Source organism: Penicillium vulpinum (genome assembly GCF_028829585.1).
Source record: "Penicillium vulpinum strain IBT 29486 chromosome Unknown utg000004l_segment0_segment0, whole genome shotgun sequence".
Lineage (NCBI taxonomy): Eukaryota > Fungi > Ascomycota > Eurotiomycetes > Eurotiales > Aspergillaceae > Penicillium > Penicillium vulpinum.
The window spans coordinates 6,519,736-6,544,000 of record NW_026643244.1 but is presented as its reverse complement, the minus strand read 5'-3'; the positions used below and the strand labels follow the sequence as shown (position 1 = coordinate 6,544,000).

The window sequence follows — 24,265 nt, the reverse complement described above, 5'->3', positions numbered from 1 at the left end:
CCCGAGTGCTGCTTTAAGGGCTCTTTATCTCGACTTTCACTTCGACGATTAATTTCTTCTACATCGGACACCCGCTTCATCATGGATGTCTCGCTATATGTTTACGACCTTTCAAAGGTAAGTTTTCCAGGTTTAACAAGCGGTAAATATCAACTAATCTTGAATATAGGGTCTAGCCCGAATGGTATGTTCAACGCGCTATAGAAAGTGATCGGTATCTAATTTGTATAGTACTCTCTTGCCCTGACAGGGACACAAATGGATGCTATATACCATACATCCATCGTCCTCAACGGGGTCGAATATTACTTTGGCCAGGGTATCCAAACCGCTGCTCCAGGCAGTACTCATCATGGACAGCCCATGGAGGTCGTGAAGTTGGGCACCACTGAGCTTCCAAATGAAGTTATTGAAGAATACCTTGGCTCATTGGCAACCATTTATACGCCCGAGGTTCGTTCATAAATGGCTTCAACCGTGGAACTATAGCTAATCAATTCTAGTCATACGACCTTTTCCTTCATAACTGCAATAACTTTACCCAAGATTTTGCAATGTTTCTTGTCGGTAAAAGTATCCCGGAGCATATTATCAACTTACCTCGCACTTTCCTCGAAACCCCATTTGGGCAAATGATGAAACCACAAATAGAGATGGCTCTCAAAGGCGTCACTCAAGGCACCGGGACAGGCCCTGCCCCTGGGCCAAGTGCTCAACCGACCACAGCAAGGGCTGTCCCTCCTGCGCCCCAGCGAATGATATCTCCGGGAGCGGGGGCAGTCCGCATAGTTAGCAATCTCGGTCAGCTAAAAACTGAGCTGTCTGGTGCTTCGCATTCCTGCGCCGTTATTTTCTTCACATCCTCAACATGTCCGCCCTGTAAGGCTCTCTACCCAACATATGACCAACTCGCTGCGGAGGCAGGTGAACGAGGTACTCTCATCAAAGTCGACATCGATGTAGCTCTCGATGTTAGCATGGAGTACAGTGTGCACTCGACTCCTACCTTTATCACCTTTTTGAAGGGCCAAAAGTTGGATGAATGGAGCGGCGCAACCCCGGCCAAACTAGTGGGAGACGTTCGTGTGTTGTTAGAGATGGCACACCCAGCACATCCCCATCGTCAATTACAACTTCCCAGTCTTCAGCGAGAGATTACGACCTTTGTTATGTATAAAAAGGTCCCACCACTCGAAAAGCTTATCCAAAAGCTTCCTGTCGCATTCAAGGAAGGCCACGGTGTCGCGCCGGTTATTGAATTTGTGAAGTTGCGTCAATCAACCACCGGACCTGTCGCCGATATCAGGGTCCCTGATTTGCATGCATTTGCCACAACATTGACCTCCATATATTCGACGCTTCCTAGTGGCAGTCATTTTGCCGTGGTCGACCTAGTTCGTCTTCTTCTGCTTGACCCACGCGCAAGTGGTTACTTCGCTGAAGAAGCCCAACACGCAACCCTCCTAACTCTCCTTGCACCGCTGTCCCAAGACGATCTATCCTCATGTCCATACAACCTCCGCATCGTGGCCCTCCAACTAGCCTGCAATCTCTTCAGCACGCCCCTCTACCCAGAGCAACTCACCTCCTCCTCATCCTCACTCCGCGAGACCTGTCTCCGTCTCGCGACCAACTCCCTCTTAGACTCACAAACCAGCCTCCGCGTTGTCGCCGCCTCTTTTGCATATAATCTTGCCTCCTTCAATCATAACGCCCGCTTCCAAGGAAACCCCGATCCTCTCTCTGAGGAAGATCAGGTAGAACTGACCGCATCGTTGCTTGAGGCTGTTTCGCGCGAGAACGAGAGCGTGGAAGCCTTGCACGGGCTATTGTTTGCTCTTGGGCTTTTTGTTTACGAAGCTCCGATGGATGGATCTCTGATTGATCTTTGTCGCGCTATGGGCGTGGCGGAGACGATCTCTGGAAAGATGGAGGTTCAGGCCGTACAGAAGGAGCCGCTGCTTAAAGAGATAGGAGGATTTTTCAGCAAGGGTCTGTGATTATTGAATTTCTCTATGATATACGATCGGAATACATGTGAAATCGAATGTCTCGAAAGCCTAGTAGTAATCCAATAACCTACTCAACTATTTTCTGAACCATTTTATAGACTTGCGTCTTTGCGTATATCTCTATTGGTGTCATTTGATTGTTCCCCCACCACCTATGGGATATTCAATCAACAAATATGCTCCCTTCCGCTACGAAAGCAGCATGACCAGCGAGTTTGATAGTGGAGACCTTCTTCTTGTCCTCATCCAAGAGCACATCCACAATGATCCGACTATCCCTCCCCATCTCAATCCCCTGGTCAATATAGAACCGGTGATTTTGGCCCTTCTGACCATTCGATAGCGCAAGGTAAGCTCCAAGAGAAGATCCTCCACTTCCACAAGCAGGGTCCTCTAGATCAATCGCGACCATGCGCACACGGAGATTCCAAATCACTAAGTCTCCTTCCGTCCGAGACCCAAGATGCTGGTGATACATGACTCCGGTGAAGGACGGCGACCATCCCTTATCAAGATCAAGGTCTGGACTTCCACCGGGCACGATATTGGCGAAGATATCGGGTCTTTCAGTCAGATCCATCAGTGCATATGTGACACCTTTGACCACGGAGACTACTGGTGATGTCTCTGTTAAACCTTGCAGGTCCGAAACAGCCCTCAGGCCTGCTTGAACAGGAAGGATATGGCTTAAGGTCGCACCCTGTTGGTGGATATGAATATCGTGAGGGACCTCAGCAGAAACAACCTCATTCGCTGGATCATATGAGATCAGAACGGGTCCGGCCTTGGTCATGACAGTGAGGGTGTTTGAAGGATTAGGACCGTCGGCCACTGCCTGGCGAAAGAGAAAGTGGCCAGTGCCAATGATAGGATGGCCGGCAAACTCCATCTCATTGACAGGAGTGAAGATTTCTAGATCACCCGTCGCGGGGTGCAAGAATACTGTCTCGGAAAAGTTGAACTCTTTGGCGATCTGTTGCTTTTGTTCCTGTGATAACTTGATATTGCTGAGCATCACGATGGCGACAGGGTTACCTTTGAATCTATGTAGGCCAATTAGCCACCATTGGATCATTTTCATTGACCTGGTGCAGAGAACTATACCTCTGTGATGTGAAAACATCGAGGGTGACTAGAGAAGAGTCAGCGCATTGCCTTGGTACTATTCTAGATCGTCATACATACCATATGATGCCTTTTGTCCCGGCATGGTTGTGATTATTTGAGAAACAAAAGTTTGTAAGAATTATGAAAGACTTAAGTACAGCCAGGGCTACCGGTGAGTTTGATATTACCAAGCATAAGGGTTGGTGGAAGGTTGATATCCATCGGCTATCATCGGTCTATATACAAGGTCAATACGGGGAGCAGTATTCCAACTCCGACACGTAATCCCTGTTAAGAGTACAAATGAGGCGCAAATAACCTCATCGCAGGGATGTTCTGGAATATGATATGTTCGACTTCACCGACGACATCTCGGCATTCCTCCGAGCCCCACATCGGCTTCGGCTACTCTCGGTATCAGTAATCACACAATCGCCGGATTTAGCCCTGGAGATATCAAAGTCAGGGAAATATGAAGATCTTACAACTAATAACATATCTTCTGTTCCCCCCTCATTATTATTATCATGGCCGATGAGAACATCACCCACCACATTGTCGCTATTGAGGCTGTTCACTGCCCAATCCCGGAATTTAATCTACCAGGGCCACATACCCGCGCAGTCTACCGATGGACCGATCCTGCTGATCTGCACAGTCGCATCAAAGATGCCACAATCATCGTGACGACAACCACACGCCTGACGGCAGAAACCCTCAGCGCCGAAGTCACACCCAAACTCCGTCTTATAGTAATCATGGCGACTGGCACAGACTGCGTCGATATAGCAGCTGCAACCGCACGAGGAATCACCGTGTGCAACTGTCCCGGCTGTAATGTTGACAGTGTCAGTGAACACGCGATTGGACTTTACTTCGCCACTCGACGGAAGTTCATCGAGCTTCATAATGCCACAGTCGCGGTTCCTGCAGATTTGTCGCGTGACACGGAGTGGAAGACGAATGGCTCATTGCTGAGTCGGGTTCGTGCTGCTGATGGAAAGGCCCCGTTGCTGTGTAGTGATGAGACCTTGTGTATTGTTGGATACGGATCGCTAGGCAAACGCATCGAGGCCATGGCAAAGGGTCTCGGGATGAATGTGATTATTGCTGAGCGTAAGGGCGTATCTTCTCGATCGGGGCGGGTTGTGTTCGAAGATGGCTTGAAACAGGCGACTGTGGTTGTTTTATGCTTGCCACGAAGTGCTGAAACTCTCAACATGATTTCTACTGCGGAGTTGGATATTATGTCCCCCCATGCCGTGTTAGTTAACGTTGCAAGAGGTGGAATCGTCGACGAGCAAGCTCTGCTTGAAGCTCTCAAGCGAGGAGCAATTTCAGGCGCGGCTACAGACGTTTATGCCACAGAACCTGCTGGGAGAGGCGATTCGCCGCTGTTAAGCCCAGAAGCAGCAGGGTTGAACTTGGTCTTGACACCTCACCTTGCCTGGTACTCCGAAAAGACATTGCAAAACCTACAGACATCGTTGAAGAGCACAATCGAGAAGTGGTGTGTTGGTGAGATTATCAATGAGGTACGATGATAGACTATGGATTTCAGTCGTTATAAATACATTTGGCGACCAGTGTATTATAGATTAGTAGAGGAGATTGAAACAAGACTCAAGACTTGAAGCGTGCCCAAAATACCCCACTCGATATGATCTCAACTCTTAGCATTCTTCAAATGTTACGAGCACTCACAAATATCCAAGACCCACTCATACTTGCGGCTCTCAACTTTCTAATAGGGCCTATATGCAATACGCGCTGCTACAATATCGTAACCCCCCGCCTGTAATCTCACAGCTGAGATCCGAACCGTGGTAACCTATCATCTTGATGTAACTATTCGATCTTATCCGGCTGCAAGGTTCATTCCGGCTCTTTCATGAAACAATACCGTCTTCCACTCTCCTGGAGTTGATAGAAGCGGAAACCTCCGCATTTGGTATGCAGAACGACTTAAACGTCTATCTAGATTACGTTATATTACGACCGAGAGCACAATTTAGGGATAATATGGTGAAGAGGAAAAATGCCAGGTGGGGATCCAACGCAGCGCAACGGTCGTGGGTGAACTGTGGTCTCAACCCGCGCCCAGGCACAAAACGACATACTGCGGGCAGTCTCATCACACTTATGGGGGAGCCATATGTTATCTGCTTGCAATGTCGAAGATTGAGAGCGGGCGCTTCATGAGATGTTATTTGTGGGCCAAGTCTGTCGGCGATTTACACAAACAATAATGGAAAGCCCGGCCCCTACCGCCTTCCTATTCCGCCACACTGGGGATTCCCGCGGGTCCAGGGGCATCTCAATGCACGGACCAAGCGTTCCACGTGCATAGACTCGTACCTGTCTGCAGCCGCCTCACTTCCATCTCATCTCTCCCTCATTTGTCCCTCCATCATCTCTCAATTATATCTCATTTGTCCCTTTGATCCATACTAAATTGAAGGTTTATTCTCAATAACCATGGAAAATCCTCGCACCCTCACACAACTTGGAGGGACCACCGAGCCCTCAGTTTCAAATGAAATACTATGTGCAAGTTACATGTTTCTCTGGACAGATTTCCAGCTCCAGGCATTGGAAGCTTGCAACTCCTTAACCTTAAGTAGCGAAATCAGTGTTACAGATTCGCCAGAGGGTGATCTCTACTTTGTCAGTAGCGAGCTGGGTCTAACGACTCGGTTTGCACGACATGTATGTGATGCAGTCTCAAAAGCTTTGTCCGTGTCAAATCCACCATTACTTAAACCTTCTACTGGCCTCTATATGATTGCGTCTATATAGTATTTTCATATATCCTATATGTAGATCTAATTCTCGGCCACATGTACGACCCTTATCCTTCTCTCAGCTCTCTATATACCGCTGACAGAGCACGGCAACAAAAAAAACTAGCAGCTGAACAGGCTGAACGAAGAGCTAGAAGATGTGAGGTGTGGGGAGGCTCGGCTTCCGACGGCGATGATATATGCCCGCCGAGTTCTACATCCGGTGAAGAGTTAATTGATATGGTCAGGCCGAAGCTAAAAAGGTGTGGTGCGGTTATTGAAAAAAGAAAGCCATCCATGTTACTATCGAGGATTACCCGACTATTGATGGATGCGCAGGACAGCGACAGGCTTTTAGATTGAATCATCGACGAGATGCAAACGACAAAACTATAGACAATATGCTTGTGCTCAGTGCCTAGATTCTGTATAACATTCTTACTTGTGCAATGAATGAAAAGTCTACGTAACATCAAGCTGCCCGGATTCCTCGGTATCCCGAGCCACACTTCCCTAGTCTGAGCTATAAATCTGCCGCTCTCATGATCGTTGTCTTACGACCTTACGGTCAGCCCCATCCCGGAGATCCCGTCTATTTGCCTTCGAACCGAGAGTCTGGTTCTTGCTCGCAACTACTACAAACGTCACTTGTATTGTTGCCAATTTCCTGGATCCTCCCAACATCACCCCACCCCCTGAAACTCGGGGGCAAGGGGGTCCTTATTCGGGCCCTCTCTACTTGATTTCTTTGTATAGTCGTTTCTCTGCCTTCCGGGGGCCGAAGGGCCGCATAGCGCCCGGACAGGCATTCTGGCCAGAACGATGATATCGGCCAGGAGATCTCCTATTCCACGGTTACTCCCTTCCGCTCCAACAACCTTGAACTGATCTCGGGGATCGCCGTCCTTATCGAGAAGTACTGCTACGAATTTTCAGAACAGGGCATCCCGACCTCTGGGCGTTGCAAGACACAGCTACGGTTGCGTTCACGCCAACGCAGCCTCCGCACATTCGTGACTCTACGTGTTTCATCGGCCTCATTCTCCAGCCATGGGGACCCGACAGCACCATATCTCGCGTTTCAATATCCGAGGAGCAATATATTGTGGCAATTTGTGTTTGGTTAGCGTCTATGAAGAGACTGTGACAGTCTCTTGGTCAGGATGTCATGTTCAGATCCGACAAATTCAATCATCTGACGATATGTCTATTTATTCAATTATCTGTAGTATTTACATAGTCTCTAGTAAGTCCGGATCAGGTTCTATCGTTATGCCTTTGATTTCTGTAATTTCTGGATAGTCCTCACCGATGTTCCGCTTATTCAGACATCGCTCACTAGCACATGCCCCATCAAGCCGGTATGATTTGATGCTTGAAATTCAATATTGGATAATTATCAGATGATAATCTTCTAGACGGAAGTCTCTCCGATAGGCACGGGTATCATCTACTAATGAAATATGATTCCAATCACAATATACCGGGATTCTTCTAAGTTAACAACCAACATAGTAGTGTTGAAAGCATGTGCCCTATTAAATTCATGGAATGTGATGCGCATAGCATTTGAAATACTTTGCCCGGTGGGTTGGTGCAACACATCCATGACAAATACAGTAAATGCAGAATAAACCAACAACGGTGGCAAAGGATAGTAATGTTAATAGCGAGGCGACCATAGGGCGACTATTCACGGGCAACGAGGCTTCCCCGGAAACGCCAACTACGTAGTATATACTATATAGGACCTATACTCGTGGTGTACAATGAGTGAAGCGGTAAAATCCAACACGTACTACACCAACACGATTTAGGCGTCCATATTTAGCACCAACTATACATTCCTCAGTTATAATTATTTTATCCGCAGCCGACAAATCCCGCCCAGAAAGAAGCCACCAAGATTCGGGGAGTTGGCACCGGAGCAACATGGAACCCCCCAAATCCCCCAAATCCGACCAAAGCCCGCCTACCAACAACCCCAACCGTAATCTCGCGATATTCTCCGATGCTAATTAAATCCTAATATGCGATGTACGGAGTACATATAAAACACCTAAGATAATCAATAATATCGCCGCATCGGCGATTACTAATTATCAAGGCTACCCCGATCTCACTGTTGCATTTCAGCATTTCAGCAACGACAGCCAGGGACGCGTGTCATACATGGACTGCAATAAGCTCTTACAGCCTCACTGTTTCGGGGTTCCGGGCTCTACATATACTTCACGGGGTGAGGCGGTTACTCAAGCGGGGAACACGAGGCGGACAAGGCTGATGAATGTTGGGTATTTCTAATATTTCTATTTCGAGGATTTGCTTTTGGGGGCAATACATATGTATACATACCAACGTGGCAAGGACTTGGCCGGGGTAAAGAAAAGGGATATAGATGTGTAGTTAGGGGATAAAATTACTCCTTTTAGTTTATTTTTGGATTACTCCGTGATTTGGAAGGATATTCTTATTTGAGTATGTGGTCAATGTGTTGGTTCAGGCTACCTAATGTACTGAGAACGGCTATTGACAAATGTGATGCACGTGGCGCAATATTCCGATAACTGATCGCAAAGAGCGCTATTGGAAATTGGAAATCACAATTGTGTCGCAGATAAAAACAAATGGTGGGGGTATACAAGATTGGGGGGTATCTGAACAATGCGCTGGGAAAGAGTTCGTTAAAGCTGAGAATGGAAAAAAAGAAATCATCAGTAACACCGGGTCCCCATGGATGCAAGCCTGAGGGTAGGCAAAAAACAAGGTCAAAGGATGACCGAATCAGGCGCTGCAACTCCATGTAAGAACGTGATCCCTGTGGGAATAACGGATTCGCTAAAAAGAAAAAGAAAACAAAAAAACAAATGCGAAAGTTGGGAAAAATGAGTCAGAGAGCCGAATGAACCAGCGGTGTGTGTAAAGGAGATGACGGAGGTGACAAGAGGTGACAATGCCCAGGTGGGATTTCTGGAAGCGCCGACAGCGAGAAATTAGGTAAGCTGCGCGGGGGTCACCCCCGGGCGAGGTCGGCCCGTGGGGTTGTATTCAAATACCACCCGGGAGTGGAAGTTTAGATGTGTGGCTAATTGATCGACCATGGCATGTTGCTCGGAGATTGGGTCAAGTGTGATTCCCGAGGTCGCAGTTGTGATGAGGTGAGCTTCCGCGGGTATCACGGTAGTGAAAAAAAAAAGGGTAAAATAGAGATTAGGCACCGCTTGATGTGGGTCTCTCTCTCTCTGCACTCCCGGGGAGATGCGGGGGTAGAAATTAAATGATAAGGCGAGATAATGACATGATTGTGAAGAGAAATGTGGCGTTTTTCGGAGAGCGCCTGCGCTGCACCGGGCATCACCGGTGAGCTTATTGACTGTGCACTTTCGATGCCGAATGAGCACGTCTTTTGGGAGTAGGCACAACTCGGCGCTTCTTGCGCTTCGATGTCTCTCGCTCTGCCACAATAGTCTGCTTTGCTGTTCGGAGGGCTAGGGTTGCTCGTGCGTGGGCGTCGACCTTGGCGAGGAAATTGGCCCGATCTTCTTGCTCGGCAATGGCGCGCATGCGTTGAAGTTGTTGTTCCATCGTCACTGAGCAGATGGTGGCGTCTTGGTTGATTGCCTCCTCCACTGCTTTCTCGGCGCCCGAGTTCTCTGGCATCCACAGGAGATCGTCATCAGAGAGGAAGGCGCTGGCGCATGAATCGGTGGAGTCGTTGCTGGAGAGGGAGGGGCGGTTGGGCCAGGAGGGGAAGGCATATGCTGCTCCCATCTCACTGGAGAAAGAGGACTTGCGTGGGTTGATATCGAGGAGGGAGTCGCTTGGAGTTGGTGGAGGGGCGAAAGGACTTGACATGGAAGAAGATGCGCTGCCACTCCAGGCAAAGGTGGGTTGTGCTGGATCTGTGCTGGCGAGAGGAGCCGCCGCCTTGGGGAGCGACATCTCATGTAGGCGTGACTGAATAGGAATCATGATTGCGGTGTTGAGCAAGAGTGAAGTGTTGTAGAAGAGGGTTGGTAGTACCAGGGCCCAGTGGGTGAGAGTGATAACAGGTTTGAAGGTGAAAGATAAAAAAAAATGGAGAATGAGGAAGAGTCGAGGGGTGTTTATCAATGATCGGTGAGGGCACACAAATATAGATATCAAAGATCAAAGCCGGGGAAAGACTTCTAGACTTTCCGACACCCTTGCAGTTCGAGAAATTCAAATTCTCAAAAAAAAAAAGGAAAAAGCAATAAAGAAAAGCCCAAGAAAGGAAATTCAAAAATAATAAAAAAAGGATAAAATGAATAAAAGAATCAAATCAAATCAAATCAAATCAAATAAATCAGAACAATCAGGCGGAAGGAGGTTTCCGCAAACAAAGGGCTGTCGATCCCTGGGTAAAGAACCTTGAAACCTTGGGAACTGATCGACCCAAACAAAAAAAAAGTAAAAATAAAAAAATAAAAAATCCCAAAAAGGAGTTTTATTTTTTATATTTTTCTATATTTTTTGAATTCTTTTTGTGAAGATGTGTATGTATCAGATTTCTGACACACGGGGGGAAAGATCGGATCCCCGGTTTAGCGCTTGATATTCCACCCCCCGAGATCGGGTCTGGAGTCTGACAAAAAGATATTTGTAGTATTCCAGTATACTTCGTACTTTGTAGATGTCGAGAAATCTGATATCAGCAACTGGATTTCCCAGTTCCCCCTTGCGGCAGATCGGTTTCCCAGAAAGGGTTGCCCAACAATCTTGGAAAGCTCAAGATCTGGTCTGATCTCAAAATCGGATTGTTTGGAGTATTTCCCAGTCCCGATGATAATTCTCCAATGATCATGCCTCGGATTCACCGCTTCGTTTGGGGAAGCAAAAAAAAAAAAGAGTTGAAGCTGCAGGCCTAACTGGAATTTGCAGCCCTAATCGGATGCACCCAAACACGAATCTTTTGAATGCCTGAACAATTTGGAGGAATCAGGTTTGGCGTTTTTGGCGGTCACGATTCAACACGTCAACGTTAACACGTTGAAAAAAGGGAGTCAAAAAGTTGAAGAGAAATCAACACGGGGGAAAACGAAGCATCCTCGTTCTTTTGAATCAGAAGGAAATTTCCCCGTGTCTCCACCTTCGGGTCAGGTCTAAAATCCGAAGGATTCCATTTTCCAATCTAGAAGCCTTTTAGTCTACGATCTACTCCGTAAATGAAAAGGAACGGCCAAAAGGATAGGGAACTAACGGCTTCCGCTACCTCGGAACTTATCCCGCCTGCTACCCCCACGGATAAATGCAGTTCCTCGGCAATTTTTAATTTGCCGTCAGATTGCCGTTCTACTAACGGAGACTACGGAGTAGTAGATATTCCCAGATGGTTCTACTAAAATCCAACGAAATCCTCCCGAGTAAAGTCCGTCCAATTTCGCACAAATCAGAGGTCCCTCCCCAGTCCACCGAGGCTCTAGTGGCTTTCTCTTTGTTGTAAAAAAATCAATAAATTGATTAGTCCCTGAGTCTAGATCTTAAGTCTAGACCACTTAAAACAAAGACGTTTCCCATCTATCAATTCTTTTTAGAGATCCCCCGGAACGTCATGCTAGCTTCCGTTGAATCTGTCCTTATATCTTTTGATTTCTGATGCACCAGATGACTTGCTTGATGCAAGCCTAGCGTCTACGGGGAAGAATGTGACGCCTTTCCCCGGAGTGGATCAATCCATCATCCTGGGTGTCCCGACCAATTTGCACTCTCCCGTTCGGGCGCATGATCACCAACTCCATATGCATCATATCCAAAGGACCTTATGTGTATACCTTTTGACCGCAAGAGTACCCGTACTTTGGCAAGTGTACATATCTAATTCCCCGACACCGCCACATAGGAATATGAATTTCAAATCCTCAACGCCTCCTACTCCATAATTGATGCTTCCGCGTCCCGACCCGTCGGGGAAGAAAAAAAAACAAAGGGGTCAAGCCGGGGGGAGTTTACCCAGGAAATCAAATTCGGATCAACGTGACAGCTCCGCTGTACACCTTGCAACCCGGCTAATCCGTACTCCCCTCGCAATGAAATCATATATAGTTCACGCGACTTGTGAGAAGCTTGCTGGGGGCCGAGGTTCACTATCGATATCGCGCGTCGCGTTCCGGTCTTCCCCTGCCCAAGCTTTCGGTGCTTCAATGGAGTTTCCACGCATGCACTGTTACCTATACCCTGGGTTTCCTGGTGGAGCTCAATCGTTCCCGGACTACTTTGTAGGGTTCTAGAGCTTCTGTACTCCGTACAAAGGTATTTATTTAATCCAACAGAAGTACATTAATCTCCCGGAGAATAGGTTGGGCACAAAAGTTCTGTTTCAGAGAGTTGGTCTATCGGCTTTACTTCGGGTTATGTTTGTCTCCATGCAGCTTTACGAAACTCAACTTGTGTCAGAGACCCAATCATACAATTTAGGTCTACATACACATATTTGGGTGGCTACCCTTGAATTCAAGTACTCCGTACTCCCATACAGTGTGAGCGAATGCAAGGCTGAAGGGAGGTTTTGCATATTGAATTGTCTGGCCAGCTCTGGCCCCTTTGTAAAAAGTGCTTTGGAGCTTGGATCCACACCGGCCCCTTCCAGCCCTTCCCGGGTTTCCCTGCAGCTTATAAGATGCACCTCATATGCAGTTCATATGCAAGATCTCTGAACTAAAATTGCAACACAGACAGGTCTGTTCTTGCATACATAGTAGAGTAGTACTGAAGAATAAAATTAAAGAAGAGGTTGGATATTGAATCAACATTCTACAAGGTACGGCAGATTTTAATGGAGTACTCCCGTACTCATTATATATTAACTTGGACCGAGGTCTATTGTAAATGAGAGTAAGATTATTAATATAACAGAATATAATTAACTAACTACCTAGGTAGTTAATGACACCTGTTCTCACCGACTCAATAGCCACAATTCCATATGTACTTGCCAGTCAAGTTTCGCCACAGCTGCACGAATTTTAGATGCAGCTCATCCAGGGTTGACGCCGCGGGCACTAAACATAAAGATATTTTTGAACCATGGAAGATTCATCCACCCCATGGGGTTTCGACCCACATTCCGCTAGCGGAGATTTTATAGAAAAATGTGAGATAACACAATCTGCAAGTACGGAGTACGGAGTATGGAGTTCTTCTTGCAGTGTGAGTAACCCAAGGGCCCTTCCGGGACATCATCCGCGGCCTCGGCTGCATCGATCGACAAGGGTGTGATGGTAGTGGCTGGTTGACGGTGTACCCGAGACGTGTTCATGAGGCGTGAGTCGCCCTCAACTTTCATCATATACCAGATAAATAAACGCCCCCCTGATTCATCGGGACTGTGCTTCGCATGGGCTAGATTTTTCGCACGGATAGCACAGTCGTAAGCCTTTCATCTAGACCGACGCCGACATTGTGATGATTTGGAGATCAGACAGCCCATCTCTGAGACCGCTACAGCAACCATCGTCATTGGATACAAATTATAACCTTCATCTCTCCTGCTGACTCCAATCAAATTATCCTATCTGAGTCAACTCAGAACTTACCCTGTATCCACTCACATCCTGTAGATTAAAAAGGATATCCGCCTTGACCGATATTTAATATTTGCGATCGGGTAATATACGATCGCCACGGTCGCTGTTCCGTGGGGGCGATTTAGGAAACCCCCCAAGACGGAACAAACATTAGCCAGAAACCAATTTAGCCAGAGTATTGTATCTCCGTTTCATAAACGCAACTCTCCTATTCCACTCCGTTCCTCCGACGGCCAGTTTCGAGAACATTTCCACATACCGTAATGCAATTCGTAATGCAATGTGTAAAGCCGAAGAAGAACTGAGGAAACTGCAGTAGGCCGTGAAGCCTTAGTAATATTCTAGCGGACGGCGCGTCTTCGCGAAATTCTTTGACTTGCCTACTTCGGCCTAGCTAGCAATCACTTTGTCCTGTGAGGCCGTTGCTCCTGTACAATGCCGGGCATGAATGCTTCGGGCGCGTTGACGTTTCAATCTGCGCTGGGTACTGACAGTTCCGCGCTCTGCGCGTTTAGATGTTACGGTGGAATTTGACATGCAAAAAAGCAACATCCTGGTCGTACAGGCTGGCAGCATCGTATGCCCGACCGAGTGAGGATGGGTAATATCCGAACAGGGTCATTGATAATCTTATCTCGTGGTCGCGTTGACCCTGACGCTAAAGTGACATGGGTTCGTTGCCTGGTTACTTATCCCCGATGCACAGGTCGGATACATGGACTGGCGGTGAATTGTGTTTCCTTCCCTATTTGGCTCTTTTGAAATATGCACCTGAGCTTGGGCAGCTATTGTAGATGTTTGCGAGATAAGTGTTGGGGACTTTTGTTGAGGGCTGCTGTTGGGCTATGCGAGATTGTTTGACTTGGTTCTGAAGGAGTGCCTAGGTGGCTTCATATCTCTCATCTCTCTATTATCTCCAGTGCCCCCTTTTGTGCATACAAAGCTAGCAAAATAAGTTTTGGAACATTTTCACTATTCCTTGAATGAAGTGGGGCACAACACGCTTATCTTAAACTAAGCTACTCCGTACTCCATACTCTGGGTATGTACTAGAATATTTATGGATGTCACCCCTCTCCAAGTTATGATATAAAGGCAAAACTATCACAAAATATCATGTCTCTAGTTTAACATCCTTGGCAGAGTGTATTCGATCAAAATTGTTGAATCAGACTAGGTTGAATAAGTGACCATTTTGGATATATATATATATCTGTCAGGTCCCCAGGTGCTTGGGTGACTATAGGTTAGGTTATTGAAATAACTGAGCAGTTTCGAGAAATATTTAAAGTTATTCGGAAATTCCCCTCATAATCACCATAGAGTTAAGCTATTCAACAATCCAATCTCTACTATTAAGCAACCGTGCACTTCTATATGGCCCTCTTTGTACGGAGTAGGCCTCTCTTATTAAAAACCTCCAGGTCTATTTATGGATCCATATCCATACCCCTTACATAATCTATGCATAATTCTAACCTTGGAAGGTTAAGGTAGTATGTAGTTGGCCCTGGGGGCTAATCTTCAGAATTAGGTACATAGTATGTAGTGATCAAAAAACAAATCCAGGAGCTCGAGGTTATATTTCCTATACGTGTCTGAAAACACACTCGCTAGCACATTGTTTGGAATATGGAAACATCGATATCGAGAAAGAGGTAATCGCATTTGGTCGGGATCAACGACAGTCATGGACATATTGTCTGTCATCTCCATATCTGGAGCGCGATCGAGCAGGGTTCGGCGGGGTTCGGAGCATGTCCACTGAGTCGCTCCTGATCCAAGGTGAGAGAAAAATCCTGACAACGGTAACAGACTCTCTAGCAGACTCCCCGGACTCGGGTTAATGTATGTAAAAGTTTATATCGCCGTCCTCTTGAATTTAGTCTATTTTATCGATAATGACAATAGTTGGATTCGCACAGCCCTGGCATGCCAGTGAACATAGTCTAGAAGTGACTCCTTGGTATTAATTTTAATATTCTCAGTTCTGATACCATGCATTTCATCTTTGCGACACCTAAGCGTCTATACTATTGTATCTCTGATAGTAGATTTGCTAACCATGCGCTGTAGCTAGTAGCATTGCCATTTCCATTTCTTTGCTTACATACTGTTGTTGTTTGCCATCGTTGCTACTGAAATATAACTGTCTAGATAATTTTACTCTATAAAAATACCCAACTTCTTCTTTCTTTCGGTTTTCCTTTTCTCACTGTTGTCAACCGCATCACAAAAGCACATCTGTCATTCTAATTCTCTCCTTCGAAATGTGTGCACACAAACCACAACCCGAAGACTTCGATAATCCAGATGTGCTCAACGCAGTCAACCCTCATCCCAAGTGGGGCTATGTATATGGTAAGAGGGTTTCACTTTTCTTCAATGTTTACTGGCCCTAAATATGTATTAGGTCCAATCAGGAACCAAAACCCTGCCTGGATTCCTCTACCCAGAGGAGAAAACATACACAGAGAACTCGCACAAAATGAGCGGACGCTAATGCTCTTTCGAAAACCCCCTGGCCAGCCATTGAACCTTCTGGCACAATATGGTGGCCTTACGTATGTTTATGCTCTTACAACCACTTCTTAATATGCATGCTCACCAAATAAGCTGTGATGTCCAGGTAGACGAAACCCAAATGTGTGGGAAGACTTTCCAAACAGCAAAAGCTTTTAATAACCACACGTGGAGACATCATCCAGGATGCTGTAAGACCTCAGACAGAGTCTTTGAATGGAATTGTACTAATAAACTTAGTTATTCCTTTCCGAGTGACAAGTTCCAAAATGGAAGCCTCGCACGCAGCAGAAAACATCATGAAGCGGTGGATTCTTACTGGAGGATGGCGTGATGCATTCTACCTCTACGAGCCTGGTCGATGCTATTCCAAAGGTTCTATAGGGCGTATGTGTGACGAGTTAGAAGAGATTGCGTACGTACAGTGACTTTACCAATTGGCTTTGTACTGAGTATATCCCAGAGCTAGCGATTCAGCATTTGCGAACAAGTGGGGAACTCGCTTCCATCGCTGGCACACGGGAACCAAGTATCAATTATACATGAGGGCCGAAACCAAAGAGACCCCAGGAAGTCTGAGCTAACTTTATAAAGAGCAAGGTAATTGAGCCTCCACCTAATCCCGCGAAGGCAACAATGCCTCAGAAGCGAATAACACAGCAGCCCTTGTTAGAAAAATCGAGGTGATCGATCTGACGGACTAGAGAGAATGAATGTCCAGTAGCACTGATTTGGTTTTGATTTTTTGATTTTGTGAAGTCGAAATCAATACAATAATTGAAGGTTTTTTATTCAAGATCTCACCGACAGAGTTGAAACATGTCCTTTCCTACAGAGCCTTTGAGTATAACCCCCCTAGAGAGACAAAGATAGCGAGGGAATAAAAGGCGAATCTGAAGCCTCAGATGAAGCACTCAGGGTTGGAACAAGAGGAGTAGCAGAACAGGGTCTAAGAATCCATCCACGATTACCAACACCTTTGATAGGAACCCAAGAGTGACTTATATACTTCCTTCCAACCTCCACCTGACATTCCCCAAACGCTTTCTCCAGCCGAAAATCAAGTTTGCTCGCCCTATGAACTTGATCCTCGCCCTGGTAAAGCAGCTGTCTCCGTTCAGATACAATTACCACACCACAATCGAAGTCATTCAAATACATTGCTGCTACCTCCAGCCGGAGACTATCCCAGTCTATATTCTCCGGGATCCATTCCTGGACAGGCTGCAAGGTACTTGGCTCATAGACCCATTTGGGCGTCCAGCATTCGAAGTTCAAGGGCGTTCTGATACGGGATCGCCTGTTCCAAAGTATCCATTTATTGCGGGTTGGAACTAGCGTGCTGTCTCCCTCGAGGAGGGCTATGATGTGGCCCATTCGTAGGAAGTCATTTGGACCGACAGATAATTTGGTGAATTCAGAGTCTGATCTTTTGATGATTTCAAGGACTCCGATGGACGATGTCGGTGGTTGTTGAAGCAGCATACGTTTCCAGCTGGCATCTTTTCGTAGGTAGACATTGAGCTTGCGACGCTCCGGATGCCGCAGCGGAAATCTGCTTATGTCGGCAATTTTCGACTCTGAAGTTTGTCTTTGTTTGAGGAAGAATTGAGCCCAGAGGATATCTTCTAGCAGTGGATTGCGAATGCGCTGTGAGGGATCCGAGATCTCGAATTTGGAAGGTTTGAAAAAGAGGGACTCTTGGAGTCTGACTGATGTTCTGATCATGGCATTCCAAAGCCGAGAGACGCGTTGAGCAGATGTTAACAGAGTTCTCATCTCTGTATGCAGAAGAATGTTTTCAAGTATCTCGTTGATGAAGAATATGTCATGTGGCTGTTGTGGGGGATTGCTGATAGACATTGTTGAAGAATATTTCTGCTGTGAATTAGAATAGGAACGACCGGTTTTATTAAGTATTGAGGAGAATATAATATCCATGACCATCAGATGGAAAATGAGGACCCGGGGGACCTTCGGGATCTATACAGATTTGGTTTCAACTCCAACAATATCCAATAATACCCGATGATAACCAACGTCAGAAACAGAAGCAGATTTTGATTTTGTGTCATATTGCTAGAATGCTAGTAGAACTCGGAAAAAATGTAATGGAGAAAAGGAGTCTTCATATACATGTGTAGTTTGATAGTTTGGCCCCCAAGGTACCTACTGAGGTCACTGCACGTAATCCTACTAATAGAGACAGAGAGAAAAGGAGGGAGGGAGAAGCCCTCTGGTAAACGAACAACTACTATATTGTCACCTAATCATTAAGGCGACTATTATCCCATATTTGGGGGAGAGGAAGGAAGAAGAGCTATGTAGATTTGTCCAACAATCTTAGTCGACGTGATTTCCTAACTTGAGAAGATTCTCGACGTTCTTGTAGTGTATGTTATCACGTAGCTTGGATTATATAGCGAATGCATCCAAGTCTTCCCTGAATCCTGTAATCTTGTTCGAACCAGCGTATGTGAAGTCAGATCCTTGGAAAAATGTCAGCAATCTGGCTAAATCCAAGCTTATGTACACAGGCAGCAGGCCGTAGGTGATATGAGCATGAGGAACCAAATCTCGGATCATATTCAAAATAGAAGATGAGCTTGATAGTGCTACATCATAGTAGAAGGGCCGGAAGTCATCTATAATCTCTTCATTTGTTTTACCAAACGTTATCTTTGTGGAGCTAGTTGCTCTCGAAGCTGTCGCAACCCGAGATATTAGGTATGGAAGCAAGCCCCCTGCATGCGAGGGAATTTTTCGGCCAATTAAGGAATTTTTGAGTTACATTGCAAAATGATAAGTCAACCGCAGTACGAGCCGTCTTGTGAGAGTAGTCAATAACTGGCTGCGAAAGAAGGGGATTTGTTGAAGTAGTGTTTACTGAGTGCGTAGGATGGAAGAATACTAGTGTCTTTCGCGCACCTAGTTATTTCCAGATGGGAGTGAAGAGACTGTAGCCTAGATAATTGTTTTCATCTCCATATCTCGTGAACAGAGTGCCACCGTCTGCTCCGAGAACATCTAGTGCGTACTCAATTCCTGCTAGAGATCCAGGTGTATCCATAAGTGATGGATGCGTGGCAAAAAAAAAAAAAAAAAAAGCCAAATGAGTCGGGGTGTTGCTGACGGAGGCTGGCCGCGTACTTATTTACTTACCTGGCTAGGATTCATGCTGATTCTGTATTAGGGGCGATAGATGCACTAGGAGCTGTAAGTAACAGAATTGTCTTCCGGACTCCGTTCATTGCCATGTTCTGCAAGGATGTTTTAGGGCTCCGATCTGGGATTGGCTAGCCAGATGGATCTCCTCCAGCTTTTTCTAGGGCTGCAGTTGGTCATGATTAATTTCTATTTCCAAGTGCTGGTATACGAACCAACCCTGTATACCTGAGGTAAGAAATGATGATCAGTGTCTATTTTATACGGTTATTCTGGCCAGGCCCTAGCAATCACAGCACCGCTAAATGCAACAATACTGACTAGTATGATGGCCATTCTGATGGTTCTCTTGTATGTGCCTGGGGATTTTGCTTTACAGACAAGACCGACTCGATGTCCTTATATGCCATGGCCTCTTCAGCCTGCTTGGAACTGCTGCGAGGCACAACAGCCAACCATAGTCATTGTCGCAAGAGGGCCCCCATCTTTGATAAATCCAGACCGGATTCCGGCACGATCAGGCTTGGAGCGCTCTTCCCCATACTACATGCCCCGCCTTTTCAGGAGAGGAGCCGTGAAACGGAAGAATGATATTCCCATAATTTAGCTTACGCTGAAATGAGGTATGACGTGTGCAATAGCCTTCCAAGGGTTTTAAGAGGTGCCCTCAGCGAACGGCCCCAAGAGCTACTACCCATGATGCATAATTCTACCAGGGATGTTTATCATCTCCGCCATTTAGAGGTGCTCTACGGATAACACGGCAATCCGGCATTGCTTAGCCAGAAAGTGAGGAGGCTTGCTACTTATTGCCATGCTGACCCTTCCCTTTTTTCAATTCCTATCGCACTTCTCCTTGTTACCTACCTGCGCAAGTCCAGCCTCTTCAACATAATGAGTGAACACGCCTTTGACTGGCTCCGCGGAGATGCCATTAAATGGGGCCATACGCCTCCAGTGAACAAGATCGATACCCACCACCACTTTGTCCCTCCGTTCTATGCTAAGGGTAAGCTGGTTTTTTGAAAACCCTTGATACCAAACTAACCGTGTCGTAGCGCTCGAAGAGCAAGGAGGCGATCCCAGTGGTTGGCCTACGCCCCTTTGGAATCCTCTGGCTTCCAAACTTCTGATGAAGCATGTTGGCGCGCGGACTGCCATACTCTCTGTGACAGGCCCAGGCGCCTGTATCCTCCCAGACCGTCAGCGCCGCGCTCAACTCGCAAGACAGTTAAACGAATATGCCGCCGACATTCGTGACAAAGAACCTGAGAAATTTGCCTTCTTCGTATCATTACCCGACATTCTCGATACCGAGGATACCCTCGCGGAGATTGCGTATGGGCTAGACACCCTCCACGCCGATGGAGTTACCCTATTCACTCGCTATGGTTCTTCCAACACCTACCTCGGCCATCCAGACGTGGAGCCCATTTGGGCTGAGCTCAACAGGCGAAGCTGCGTTGTGTTCATTCATCCGACGCACCCAGTCGATACCAATACCATCAACACAAAGCTCTCTCAGCCAGTCGTCGACTATCCCCACGAAACAACCCGCACGGCAATGGACATGATCGTGAACGAAACACGACTCAAGTACCCCGCCTGCAAAGTTATACTCTCGCATGCCGGCGGAACCATCCCATACCTGATCTCCCGGGCCTTGACGCCGATGAAAAACGCACCTGGTCTTGTAGCTTCGCACCGCATGGGCACAACATATGATAAAGCCATGGAGTCATTCCGCAGCTTCCACTTCGATTTGGCGCTGAGCGCGTCACCGCAAGTTCTGGATATGCTGATCAAGATGGTTCCGCATGACCATATCTTGTACGGCAGCGATTTCCCGTATGCTCCGAAAACTGGGTACCCAACGTTCTTGGAGCAGTTGGAGAGCTACGAGATGAGTCAGGAGTTGAGGGACATGATTAATTTCAACAATGCGATCAAGTTGTTCCCGCGATTGGCGAACCGGAGGAGCGGAAATCTCTAGTTGCTGCAGTGAAACCTGTTGTATAAATTAGTTTTGCAATGCGCATATAAGTACAGTCACGGAATACTGCCTGGACAAATCTTACGGGAACATATTATCAGAAATAAGCATGGTCGCAGCCCTTACCAGGTTGCTGCTGTTCCATCCAAGGGGATAGATGTATCACGCAACCGACGAAAGGCCCGTCGTGCCTCTATAGTACATAAAGAGGTTGAGCGTAACGCCAAGAGCTTGGCATTTAGTAAGCTTTTCTGCTTGGCTTGGCATGTTTGATTATAGTGAAGCATAGTCCGTTGAATATAGGCGACCAAATAGGTGATTGGTCAATCGGGTTGGCTGAGGGACAAAGATGGAAGGAAGAGTCCGAAGTGGAGTGACATCACGCTACAAAAGAGTAAACTTCCGAGGCAGATTGATACGACTTTTGGGGCCTTATTGTAGATATGGAGTATGATATTGTAGTTAGTTCTTCAGCGAAATGCACATATAATGGTAGACTGGTATAACTCCCGGGTGCTCACTGAGGATATGGCGCAGCAATGGAGGGGTTAGGGTTGAGGGTCGTTAGATAGTCCGGTAGCTAGTCAATTTTGCTTCCTGATAGCTCATGCTTAATTAATTCTTTTCCTCATAATTCCTCGTAGCGATCTGGTGTTATATGCAGTTATCAGTGCTCGGCTAACGACCAGATTATATGACGAATGAACCTACGGAACTACAGACTAAATCCAATCAAAAAGCATGATTTCAATCAGTCAATTGTGTCAGAAATCCCATAATAGTACATTAATTTACACAAAATACTCCCCAGTGGAGTTCAATCAACGCCTCAAATGGAACGTGGTACCGGGTATCATGATAATGCAGTAGTCGGCCATAGGGCACGGCTATGCAGGCAAAGGTGCAGGCAAAGGAGAAAAAAAAAGCAAGAAAACGTTTGAAGAAGCAGGCGATCATGCAATTATGTAATGACGGTAGAAGGCGATTCTAGTTCATCATCCCGTTCAGCATCACGGTCGATCACGTTCGGAATCTTCAAAGGCAGATCGGCAGGAAGGATGTCGTCCATCGGCAACGAGATACTGGTTTCATGGGAAGTAGCAGATTCAAAGTCGGTGACAGTAGATGGAGTGGAAGTGCTTTTTGGCATGGTCAAGTTGCACATTGATTCGACACTTCCGAACTGAGTTGACTCTGCATACCCGCCGTCGTATAGGTCAGATTCTGGAGTTGCAGATCGAGTCGAAAACGGCGAGGCGGAATCATCCACAGCTTCGTAGAACAGCATGAAAGCACCTCCTTGGTTCATCACATGATTTTCACTAACCATCTGCACATCATCGTCGCTGAGGCGCCACCAACGCTCAGACTTGTCCTTATCACCTTCAGCTTGAAGGATCTCGTCCGATGCAGGAGCAGTGAATTCCGAGGTTGGATACTTGCGATAGCAGATATAATGCCCATTCTCATGTCGGCCGTAATGGGTGATGATTGCGCGCAATTGATACTGTCTGCTGGGGACTTGAATTGATTCGCCAGGCTGTGGAAGCATGGACCGCGAGGGGTTTGTTTCCCATTGCTCAGAAGAGTCGCCAGATTTACTGAGAGATCTAGTGCCAAGACACCAATTGTTCAAATCAATCGCCTGAGGAAATGCGACTGCGGCAAGATTCTTCTCCAGCATCCCAGTCATCTCATCGAAAACACTGCGGTTGATATGGATAGCAAGACAGCGGGGAGCCCGCGCAATGACGGCTTGTCGGGATTTCGTAGTTGTGACTCGGTTCTTTGAGTTGATGTGGCACTCGTTTGCCAATGTGCTTTCGCTGAAATCATTGCCGTCCAAAGCCGTCTTGACAGCCTCTAAGCGCGAGCAGGCTGACTGTTTCACGGCATCGAATGGTCGAGAATCGTCGGGGCTGTCTGGCTGGCTCTCATCGGCTTCAAACCCATTGATCAAGTTGATGAGCTGCTGCTGCCGATGCAATAGCGTGCACTTAGCGCATTCCACGCCTTCAATAGCCTCAAGCGTCATGTATTGGTCCAAACACTCGCGAACGTCGTACACAGATCTTTTGCCCAGAGGGACAGTGAGACAGTTGAAAGGTATCATCGAGAGCCCTTCCGTCCACCCACATTCCATGCACCCAACCCGTTGAGCGAGTAGGCCTTCGAGAGGATTCCAAGATGAAATCATATCAAAATAGAGTTTATCTGTTGATGGCAGCGATTCAGGTTCCCAATGCGCCGTCGAACCCTCACAGTCGCTGTCTCGGAATATGTTCTCATCGGGTCCTGCAATTTTCAATCCCATATTCACAGTCTCTCCACGTGAGCACATCTCAGCCTCGTGGTCAATTTGACTAAGCAACTTGGAGAAATACTCTTGGGCATCTTGCTGTTGCCAGCTACTCATGGACTTGAGAGGCCCTGAGATCCACAGCTTGGTTCCGCTTTTGGAGGCACTATTCAGACAGTCGATGAGGTCTAGTAGTGCCTTGTGCGTCGAGACAGAAGCTTTGCCCGAGACGTTGTCCACGTTGTGTCCCAGAAACTCGGCGAGGTATTTCAAAGAAGCCAATCCCTGTATGACGCTGTTCTGGAAACACGAGTTGTTCCAGTTTCCGAGCCCTGGGGGCGTGACATCCTTTGTGTTTCCTAGTAGCGCATTTCCGAAGATAGAAAGCGACTTTGACCGGGAGAAGAAGGGGAAATAGGGCTTACTATCTAAGCCAAAGATCCGCTTCATGGCGTCGTTTTTCTCTTGGAAGGACAAATGCGATGAGGCTAGGGAGTTAGGATCCAAAGCGATAACGATTCGAGAGGGTGTAAAGTAGACGATGAGATCCCAGGGGAGGTAGAATAGCGATATGGGAACAAGTCCGAGGTACCCGAGGAAGGCAGAAATCGAAATGATAGCAAGTAAGATGTATGCTAGTGCTTGATTGTCTTGTAAAATCTCGAAGGCAGTTTCATAATGACTGTAGCGGCTTGCGTACCGATCGGGGCGGTTCGAAAAGATCTCAGAGCGCCCGTCGCGGGTGTTCATTGTCAATAAAGCCAGAAGGATATCTGTGGCCAGAGCAATCTGCCAGCATGAGCAGTAGCATGAATTGATAGAGAATGTGAGAGTGTCAA

At 46.9% G+C, this 24,265-nt stretch overlaps 10 protein-coding genes across 10 annotated transcripts; 5 read left to right on the top strand and 5 right to left on the bottom strand.

Moving 5' to 3' along the window:
* Positions 1-81: 81 nt before the first annotated feature.
* N7479_010988 (bifunctional C97 family peptidase/thioredoxin family protein) lies at positions 82-2,000 on the top strand (the record flags this gene model as incomplete). Its single annotated transcript, XM_057258679.1, has 4 exons — positions 82-117; positions 170-184; positions 232-453; positions 504-2,000. The coding sequence occupies 4 exons, from the start codon at positions 82-84 to the stop codon at positions 1,998-2,000; spliced, it is 1,770 nt and encodes a 589-aa protein (XP_057106137.1).
* A 175-nt stretch (positions 2,001-2,175) lies between these two features.
* On the bottom strand, positions 2,176-3,222 carry N7479_010987 (PhzF family phenazine biosynthesis protein; the record flags this gene model as incomplete). Its single annotated transcript, XM_057258678.1, has 3 exons — positions 2,176-3,055; positions 3,117-3,144; positions 3,198-3,222. 3 exons carry the CDS (start codon positions 3,220-3,222, stop codon positions 2,176-2,178), a joined length of 933 nt encoding a protein of 310 aa, XP_057106136.1.
* A 424-nt stretch (positions 3,223-3,646) lies between these two features.
* On the top strand, positions 3,647-4,663 carry N7479_010986 (D-isomer specific 2-hydroxyacid dehydrogenase family protein; the record flags this gene model as incomplete). Its single annotated transcript, XM_057258677.1, has 1 exon — positions 3,647-4,663. One exon carries the CDS (start codon positions 3,647-3,649, stop codon positions 4,661-4,663), a length of 1,017 nt encoding a protein of 338 aa, XP_057106135.1.
* Positions 4,664-4,877: 214 nt separating this feature from the next.
* N7479_010985 (F-box domain protein) lies at positions 4,878-5,321 on the top strand (the record flags this gene model as incomplete). The annotated part of the gene is made up of 2 exons (XM_057258676.1): positions 4,878-4,902; positions 4,993-5,321. The coding sequence occupies 2 exons, from the start codon at positions 4,878-4,880 to the stop codon at positions 5,319-5,321; spliced, it is 354 nt and encodes a 117-aa protein (XP_057106134.1).
* A 3,947-nt stretch (positions 5,322-9,268) lies between these two features.
* On the bottom strand, positions 9,269-9,874 carry N7479_010984 (uncharacterized protein; the record flags this gene model as incomplete). The annotated part of the gene is made up of 1 exon (XM_057258675.1): positions 9,269-9,874. One exon carries the CDS (start codon positions 9,872-9,874, stop codon positions 9,269-9,271), a length of 606 nt encoding a protein of 201 aa, XP_057106133.1.
* A 6,364-nt stretch (positions 9,875-16,238) lies between these two features.
* Positions 16,239-16,553, top strand: N7479_010983 (uncharacterized protein; the record flags this gene model as incomplete). The annotated part of the gene is made up of 2 exons (XM_057258674.1): positions 16,239-16,384; positions 16,433-16,553. 2 exons carry the CDS (start codon positions 16,239-16,241, stop codon positions 16,551-16,553), a joined length of 267 nt encoding a protein of 88 aa, XP_057106132.1.
* A 271-nt stretch (positions 16,554-16,824) lies between these two features.
* N7479_010982 (uncharacterized protein) lies at positions 16,825-17,832 on the bottom strand (the record flags this gene model as incomplete). Its single annotated transcript, XM_057258673.1, has 1 exon — positions 16,825-17,832. One exon carries the CDS (start codon positions 17,830-17,832, stop codon positions 16,825-16,827), a length of 1,008 nt encoding a protein of 335 aa, XP_057106131.1.
* Positions 17,833-18,384: 552 nt separating this feature from the next.
* N7479_010981 (uncharacterized protein) lies at positions 18,385-19,039 on the bottom strand (the record flags this gene model as incomplete). The annotated part of the gene is given in 3 exon segments (XM_057258672.1): positions 18,385-18,674; positions 18,685-18,897; positions 18,928-19,039. The coding sequence occupies 3 exon segments, from the start codon at positions 19,037-19,039 to the stop codon at positions 18,385-18,387; spliced, it is 615 nt and encodes a 204-aa protein (XP_057106130.1).
* A 989-nt stretch (positions 19,040-20,028) lies between these two features.
* N7479_010980 (amidohydrolase family protein) lies at positions 20,029-21,127 on the top strand (the record flags this gene model as incomplete). Its single annotated transcript, XM_057258671.1, has 2 exons — positions 20,029-20,143; positions 20,193-21,127. 2 exons carry the CDS (start codon positions 20,029-20,031, stop codon positions 21,125-21,127), a joined length of 1,050 nt encoding a protein of 349 aa, XP_057106129.1.
* Positions 21,128-22,088: 961 nt separating this feature from the next.
* Positions 22,089-24,176, bottom strand: N7479_010979 (ubiquitin-specific protease UBP1; the record flags this gene model as incomplete). Its single annotated transcript, XM_057258670.1, has 1 exon — positions 22,089-24,176. One exon carries the CDS (start codon positions 24,174-24,176, stop codon positions 22,089-22,091), a length of 2,088 nt encoding a protein of 695 aa, XP_057106128.1.
* Between the last annotated feature and the right edge of the window lie 89 nt (positions 24,177-24,265).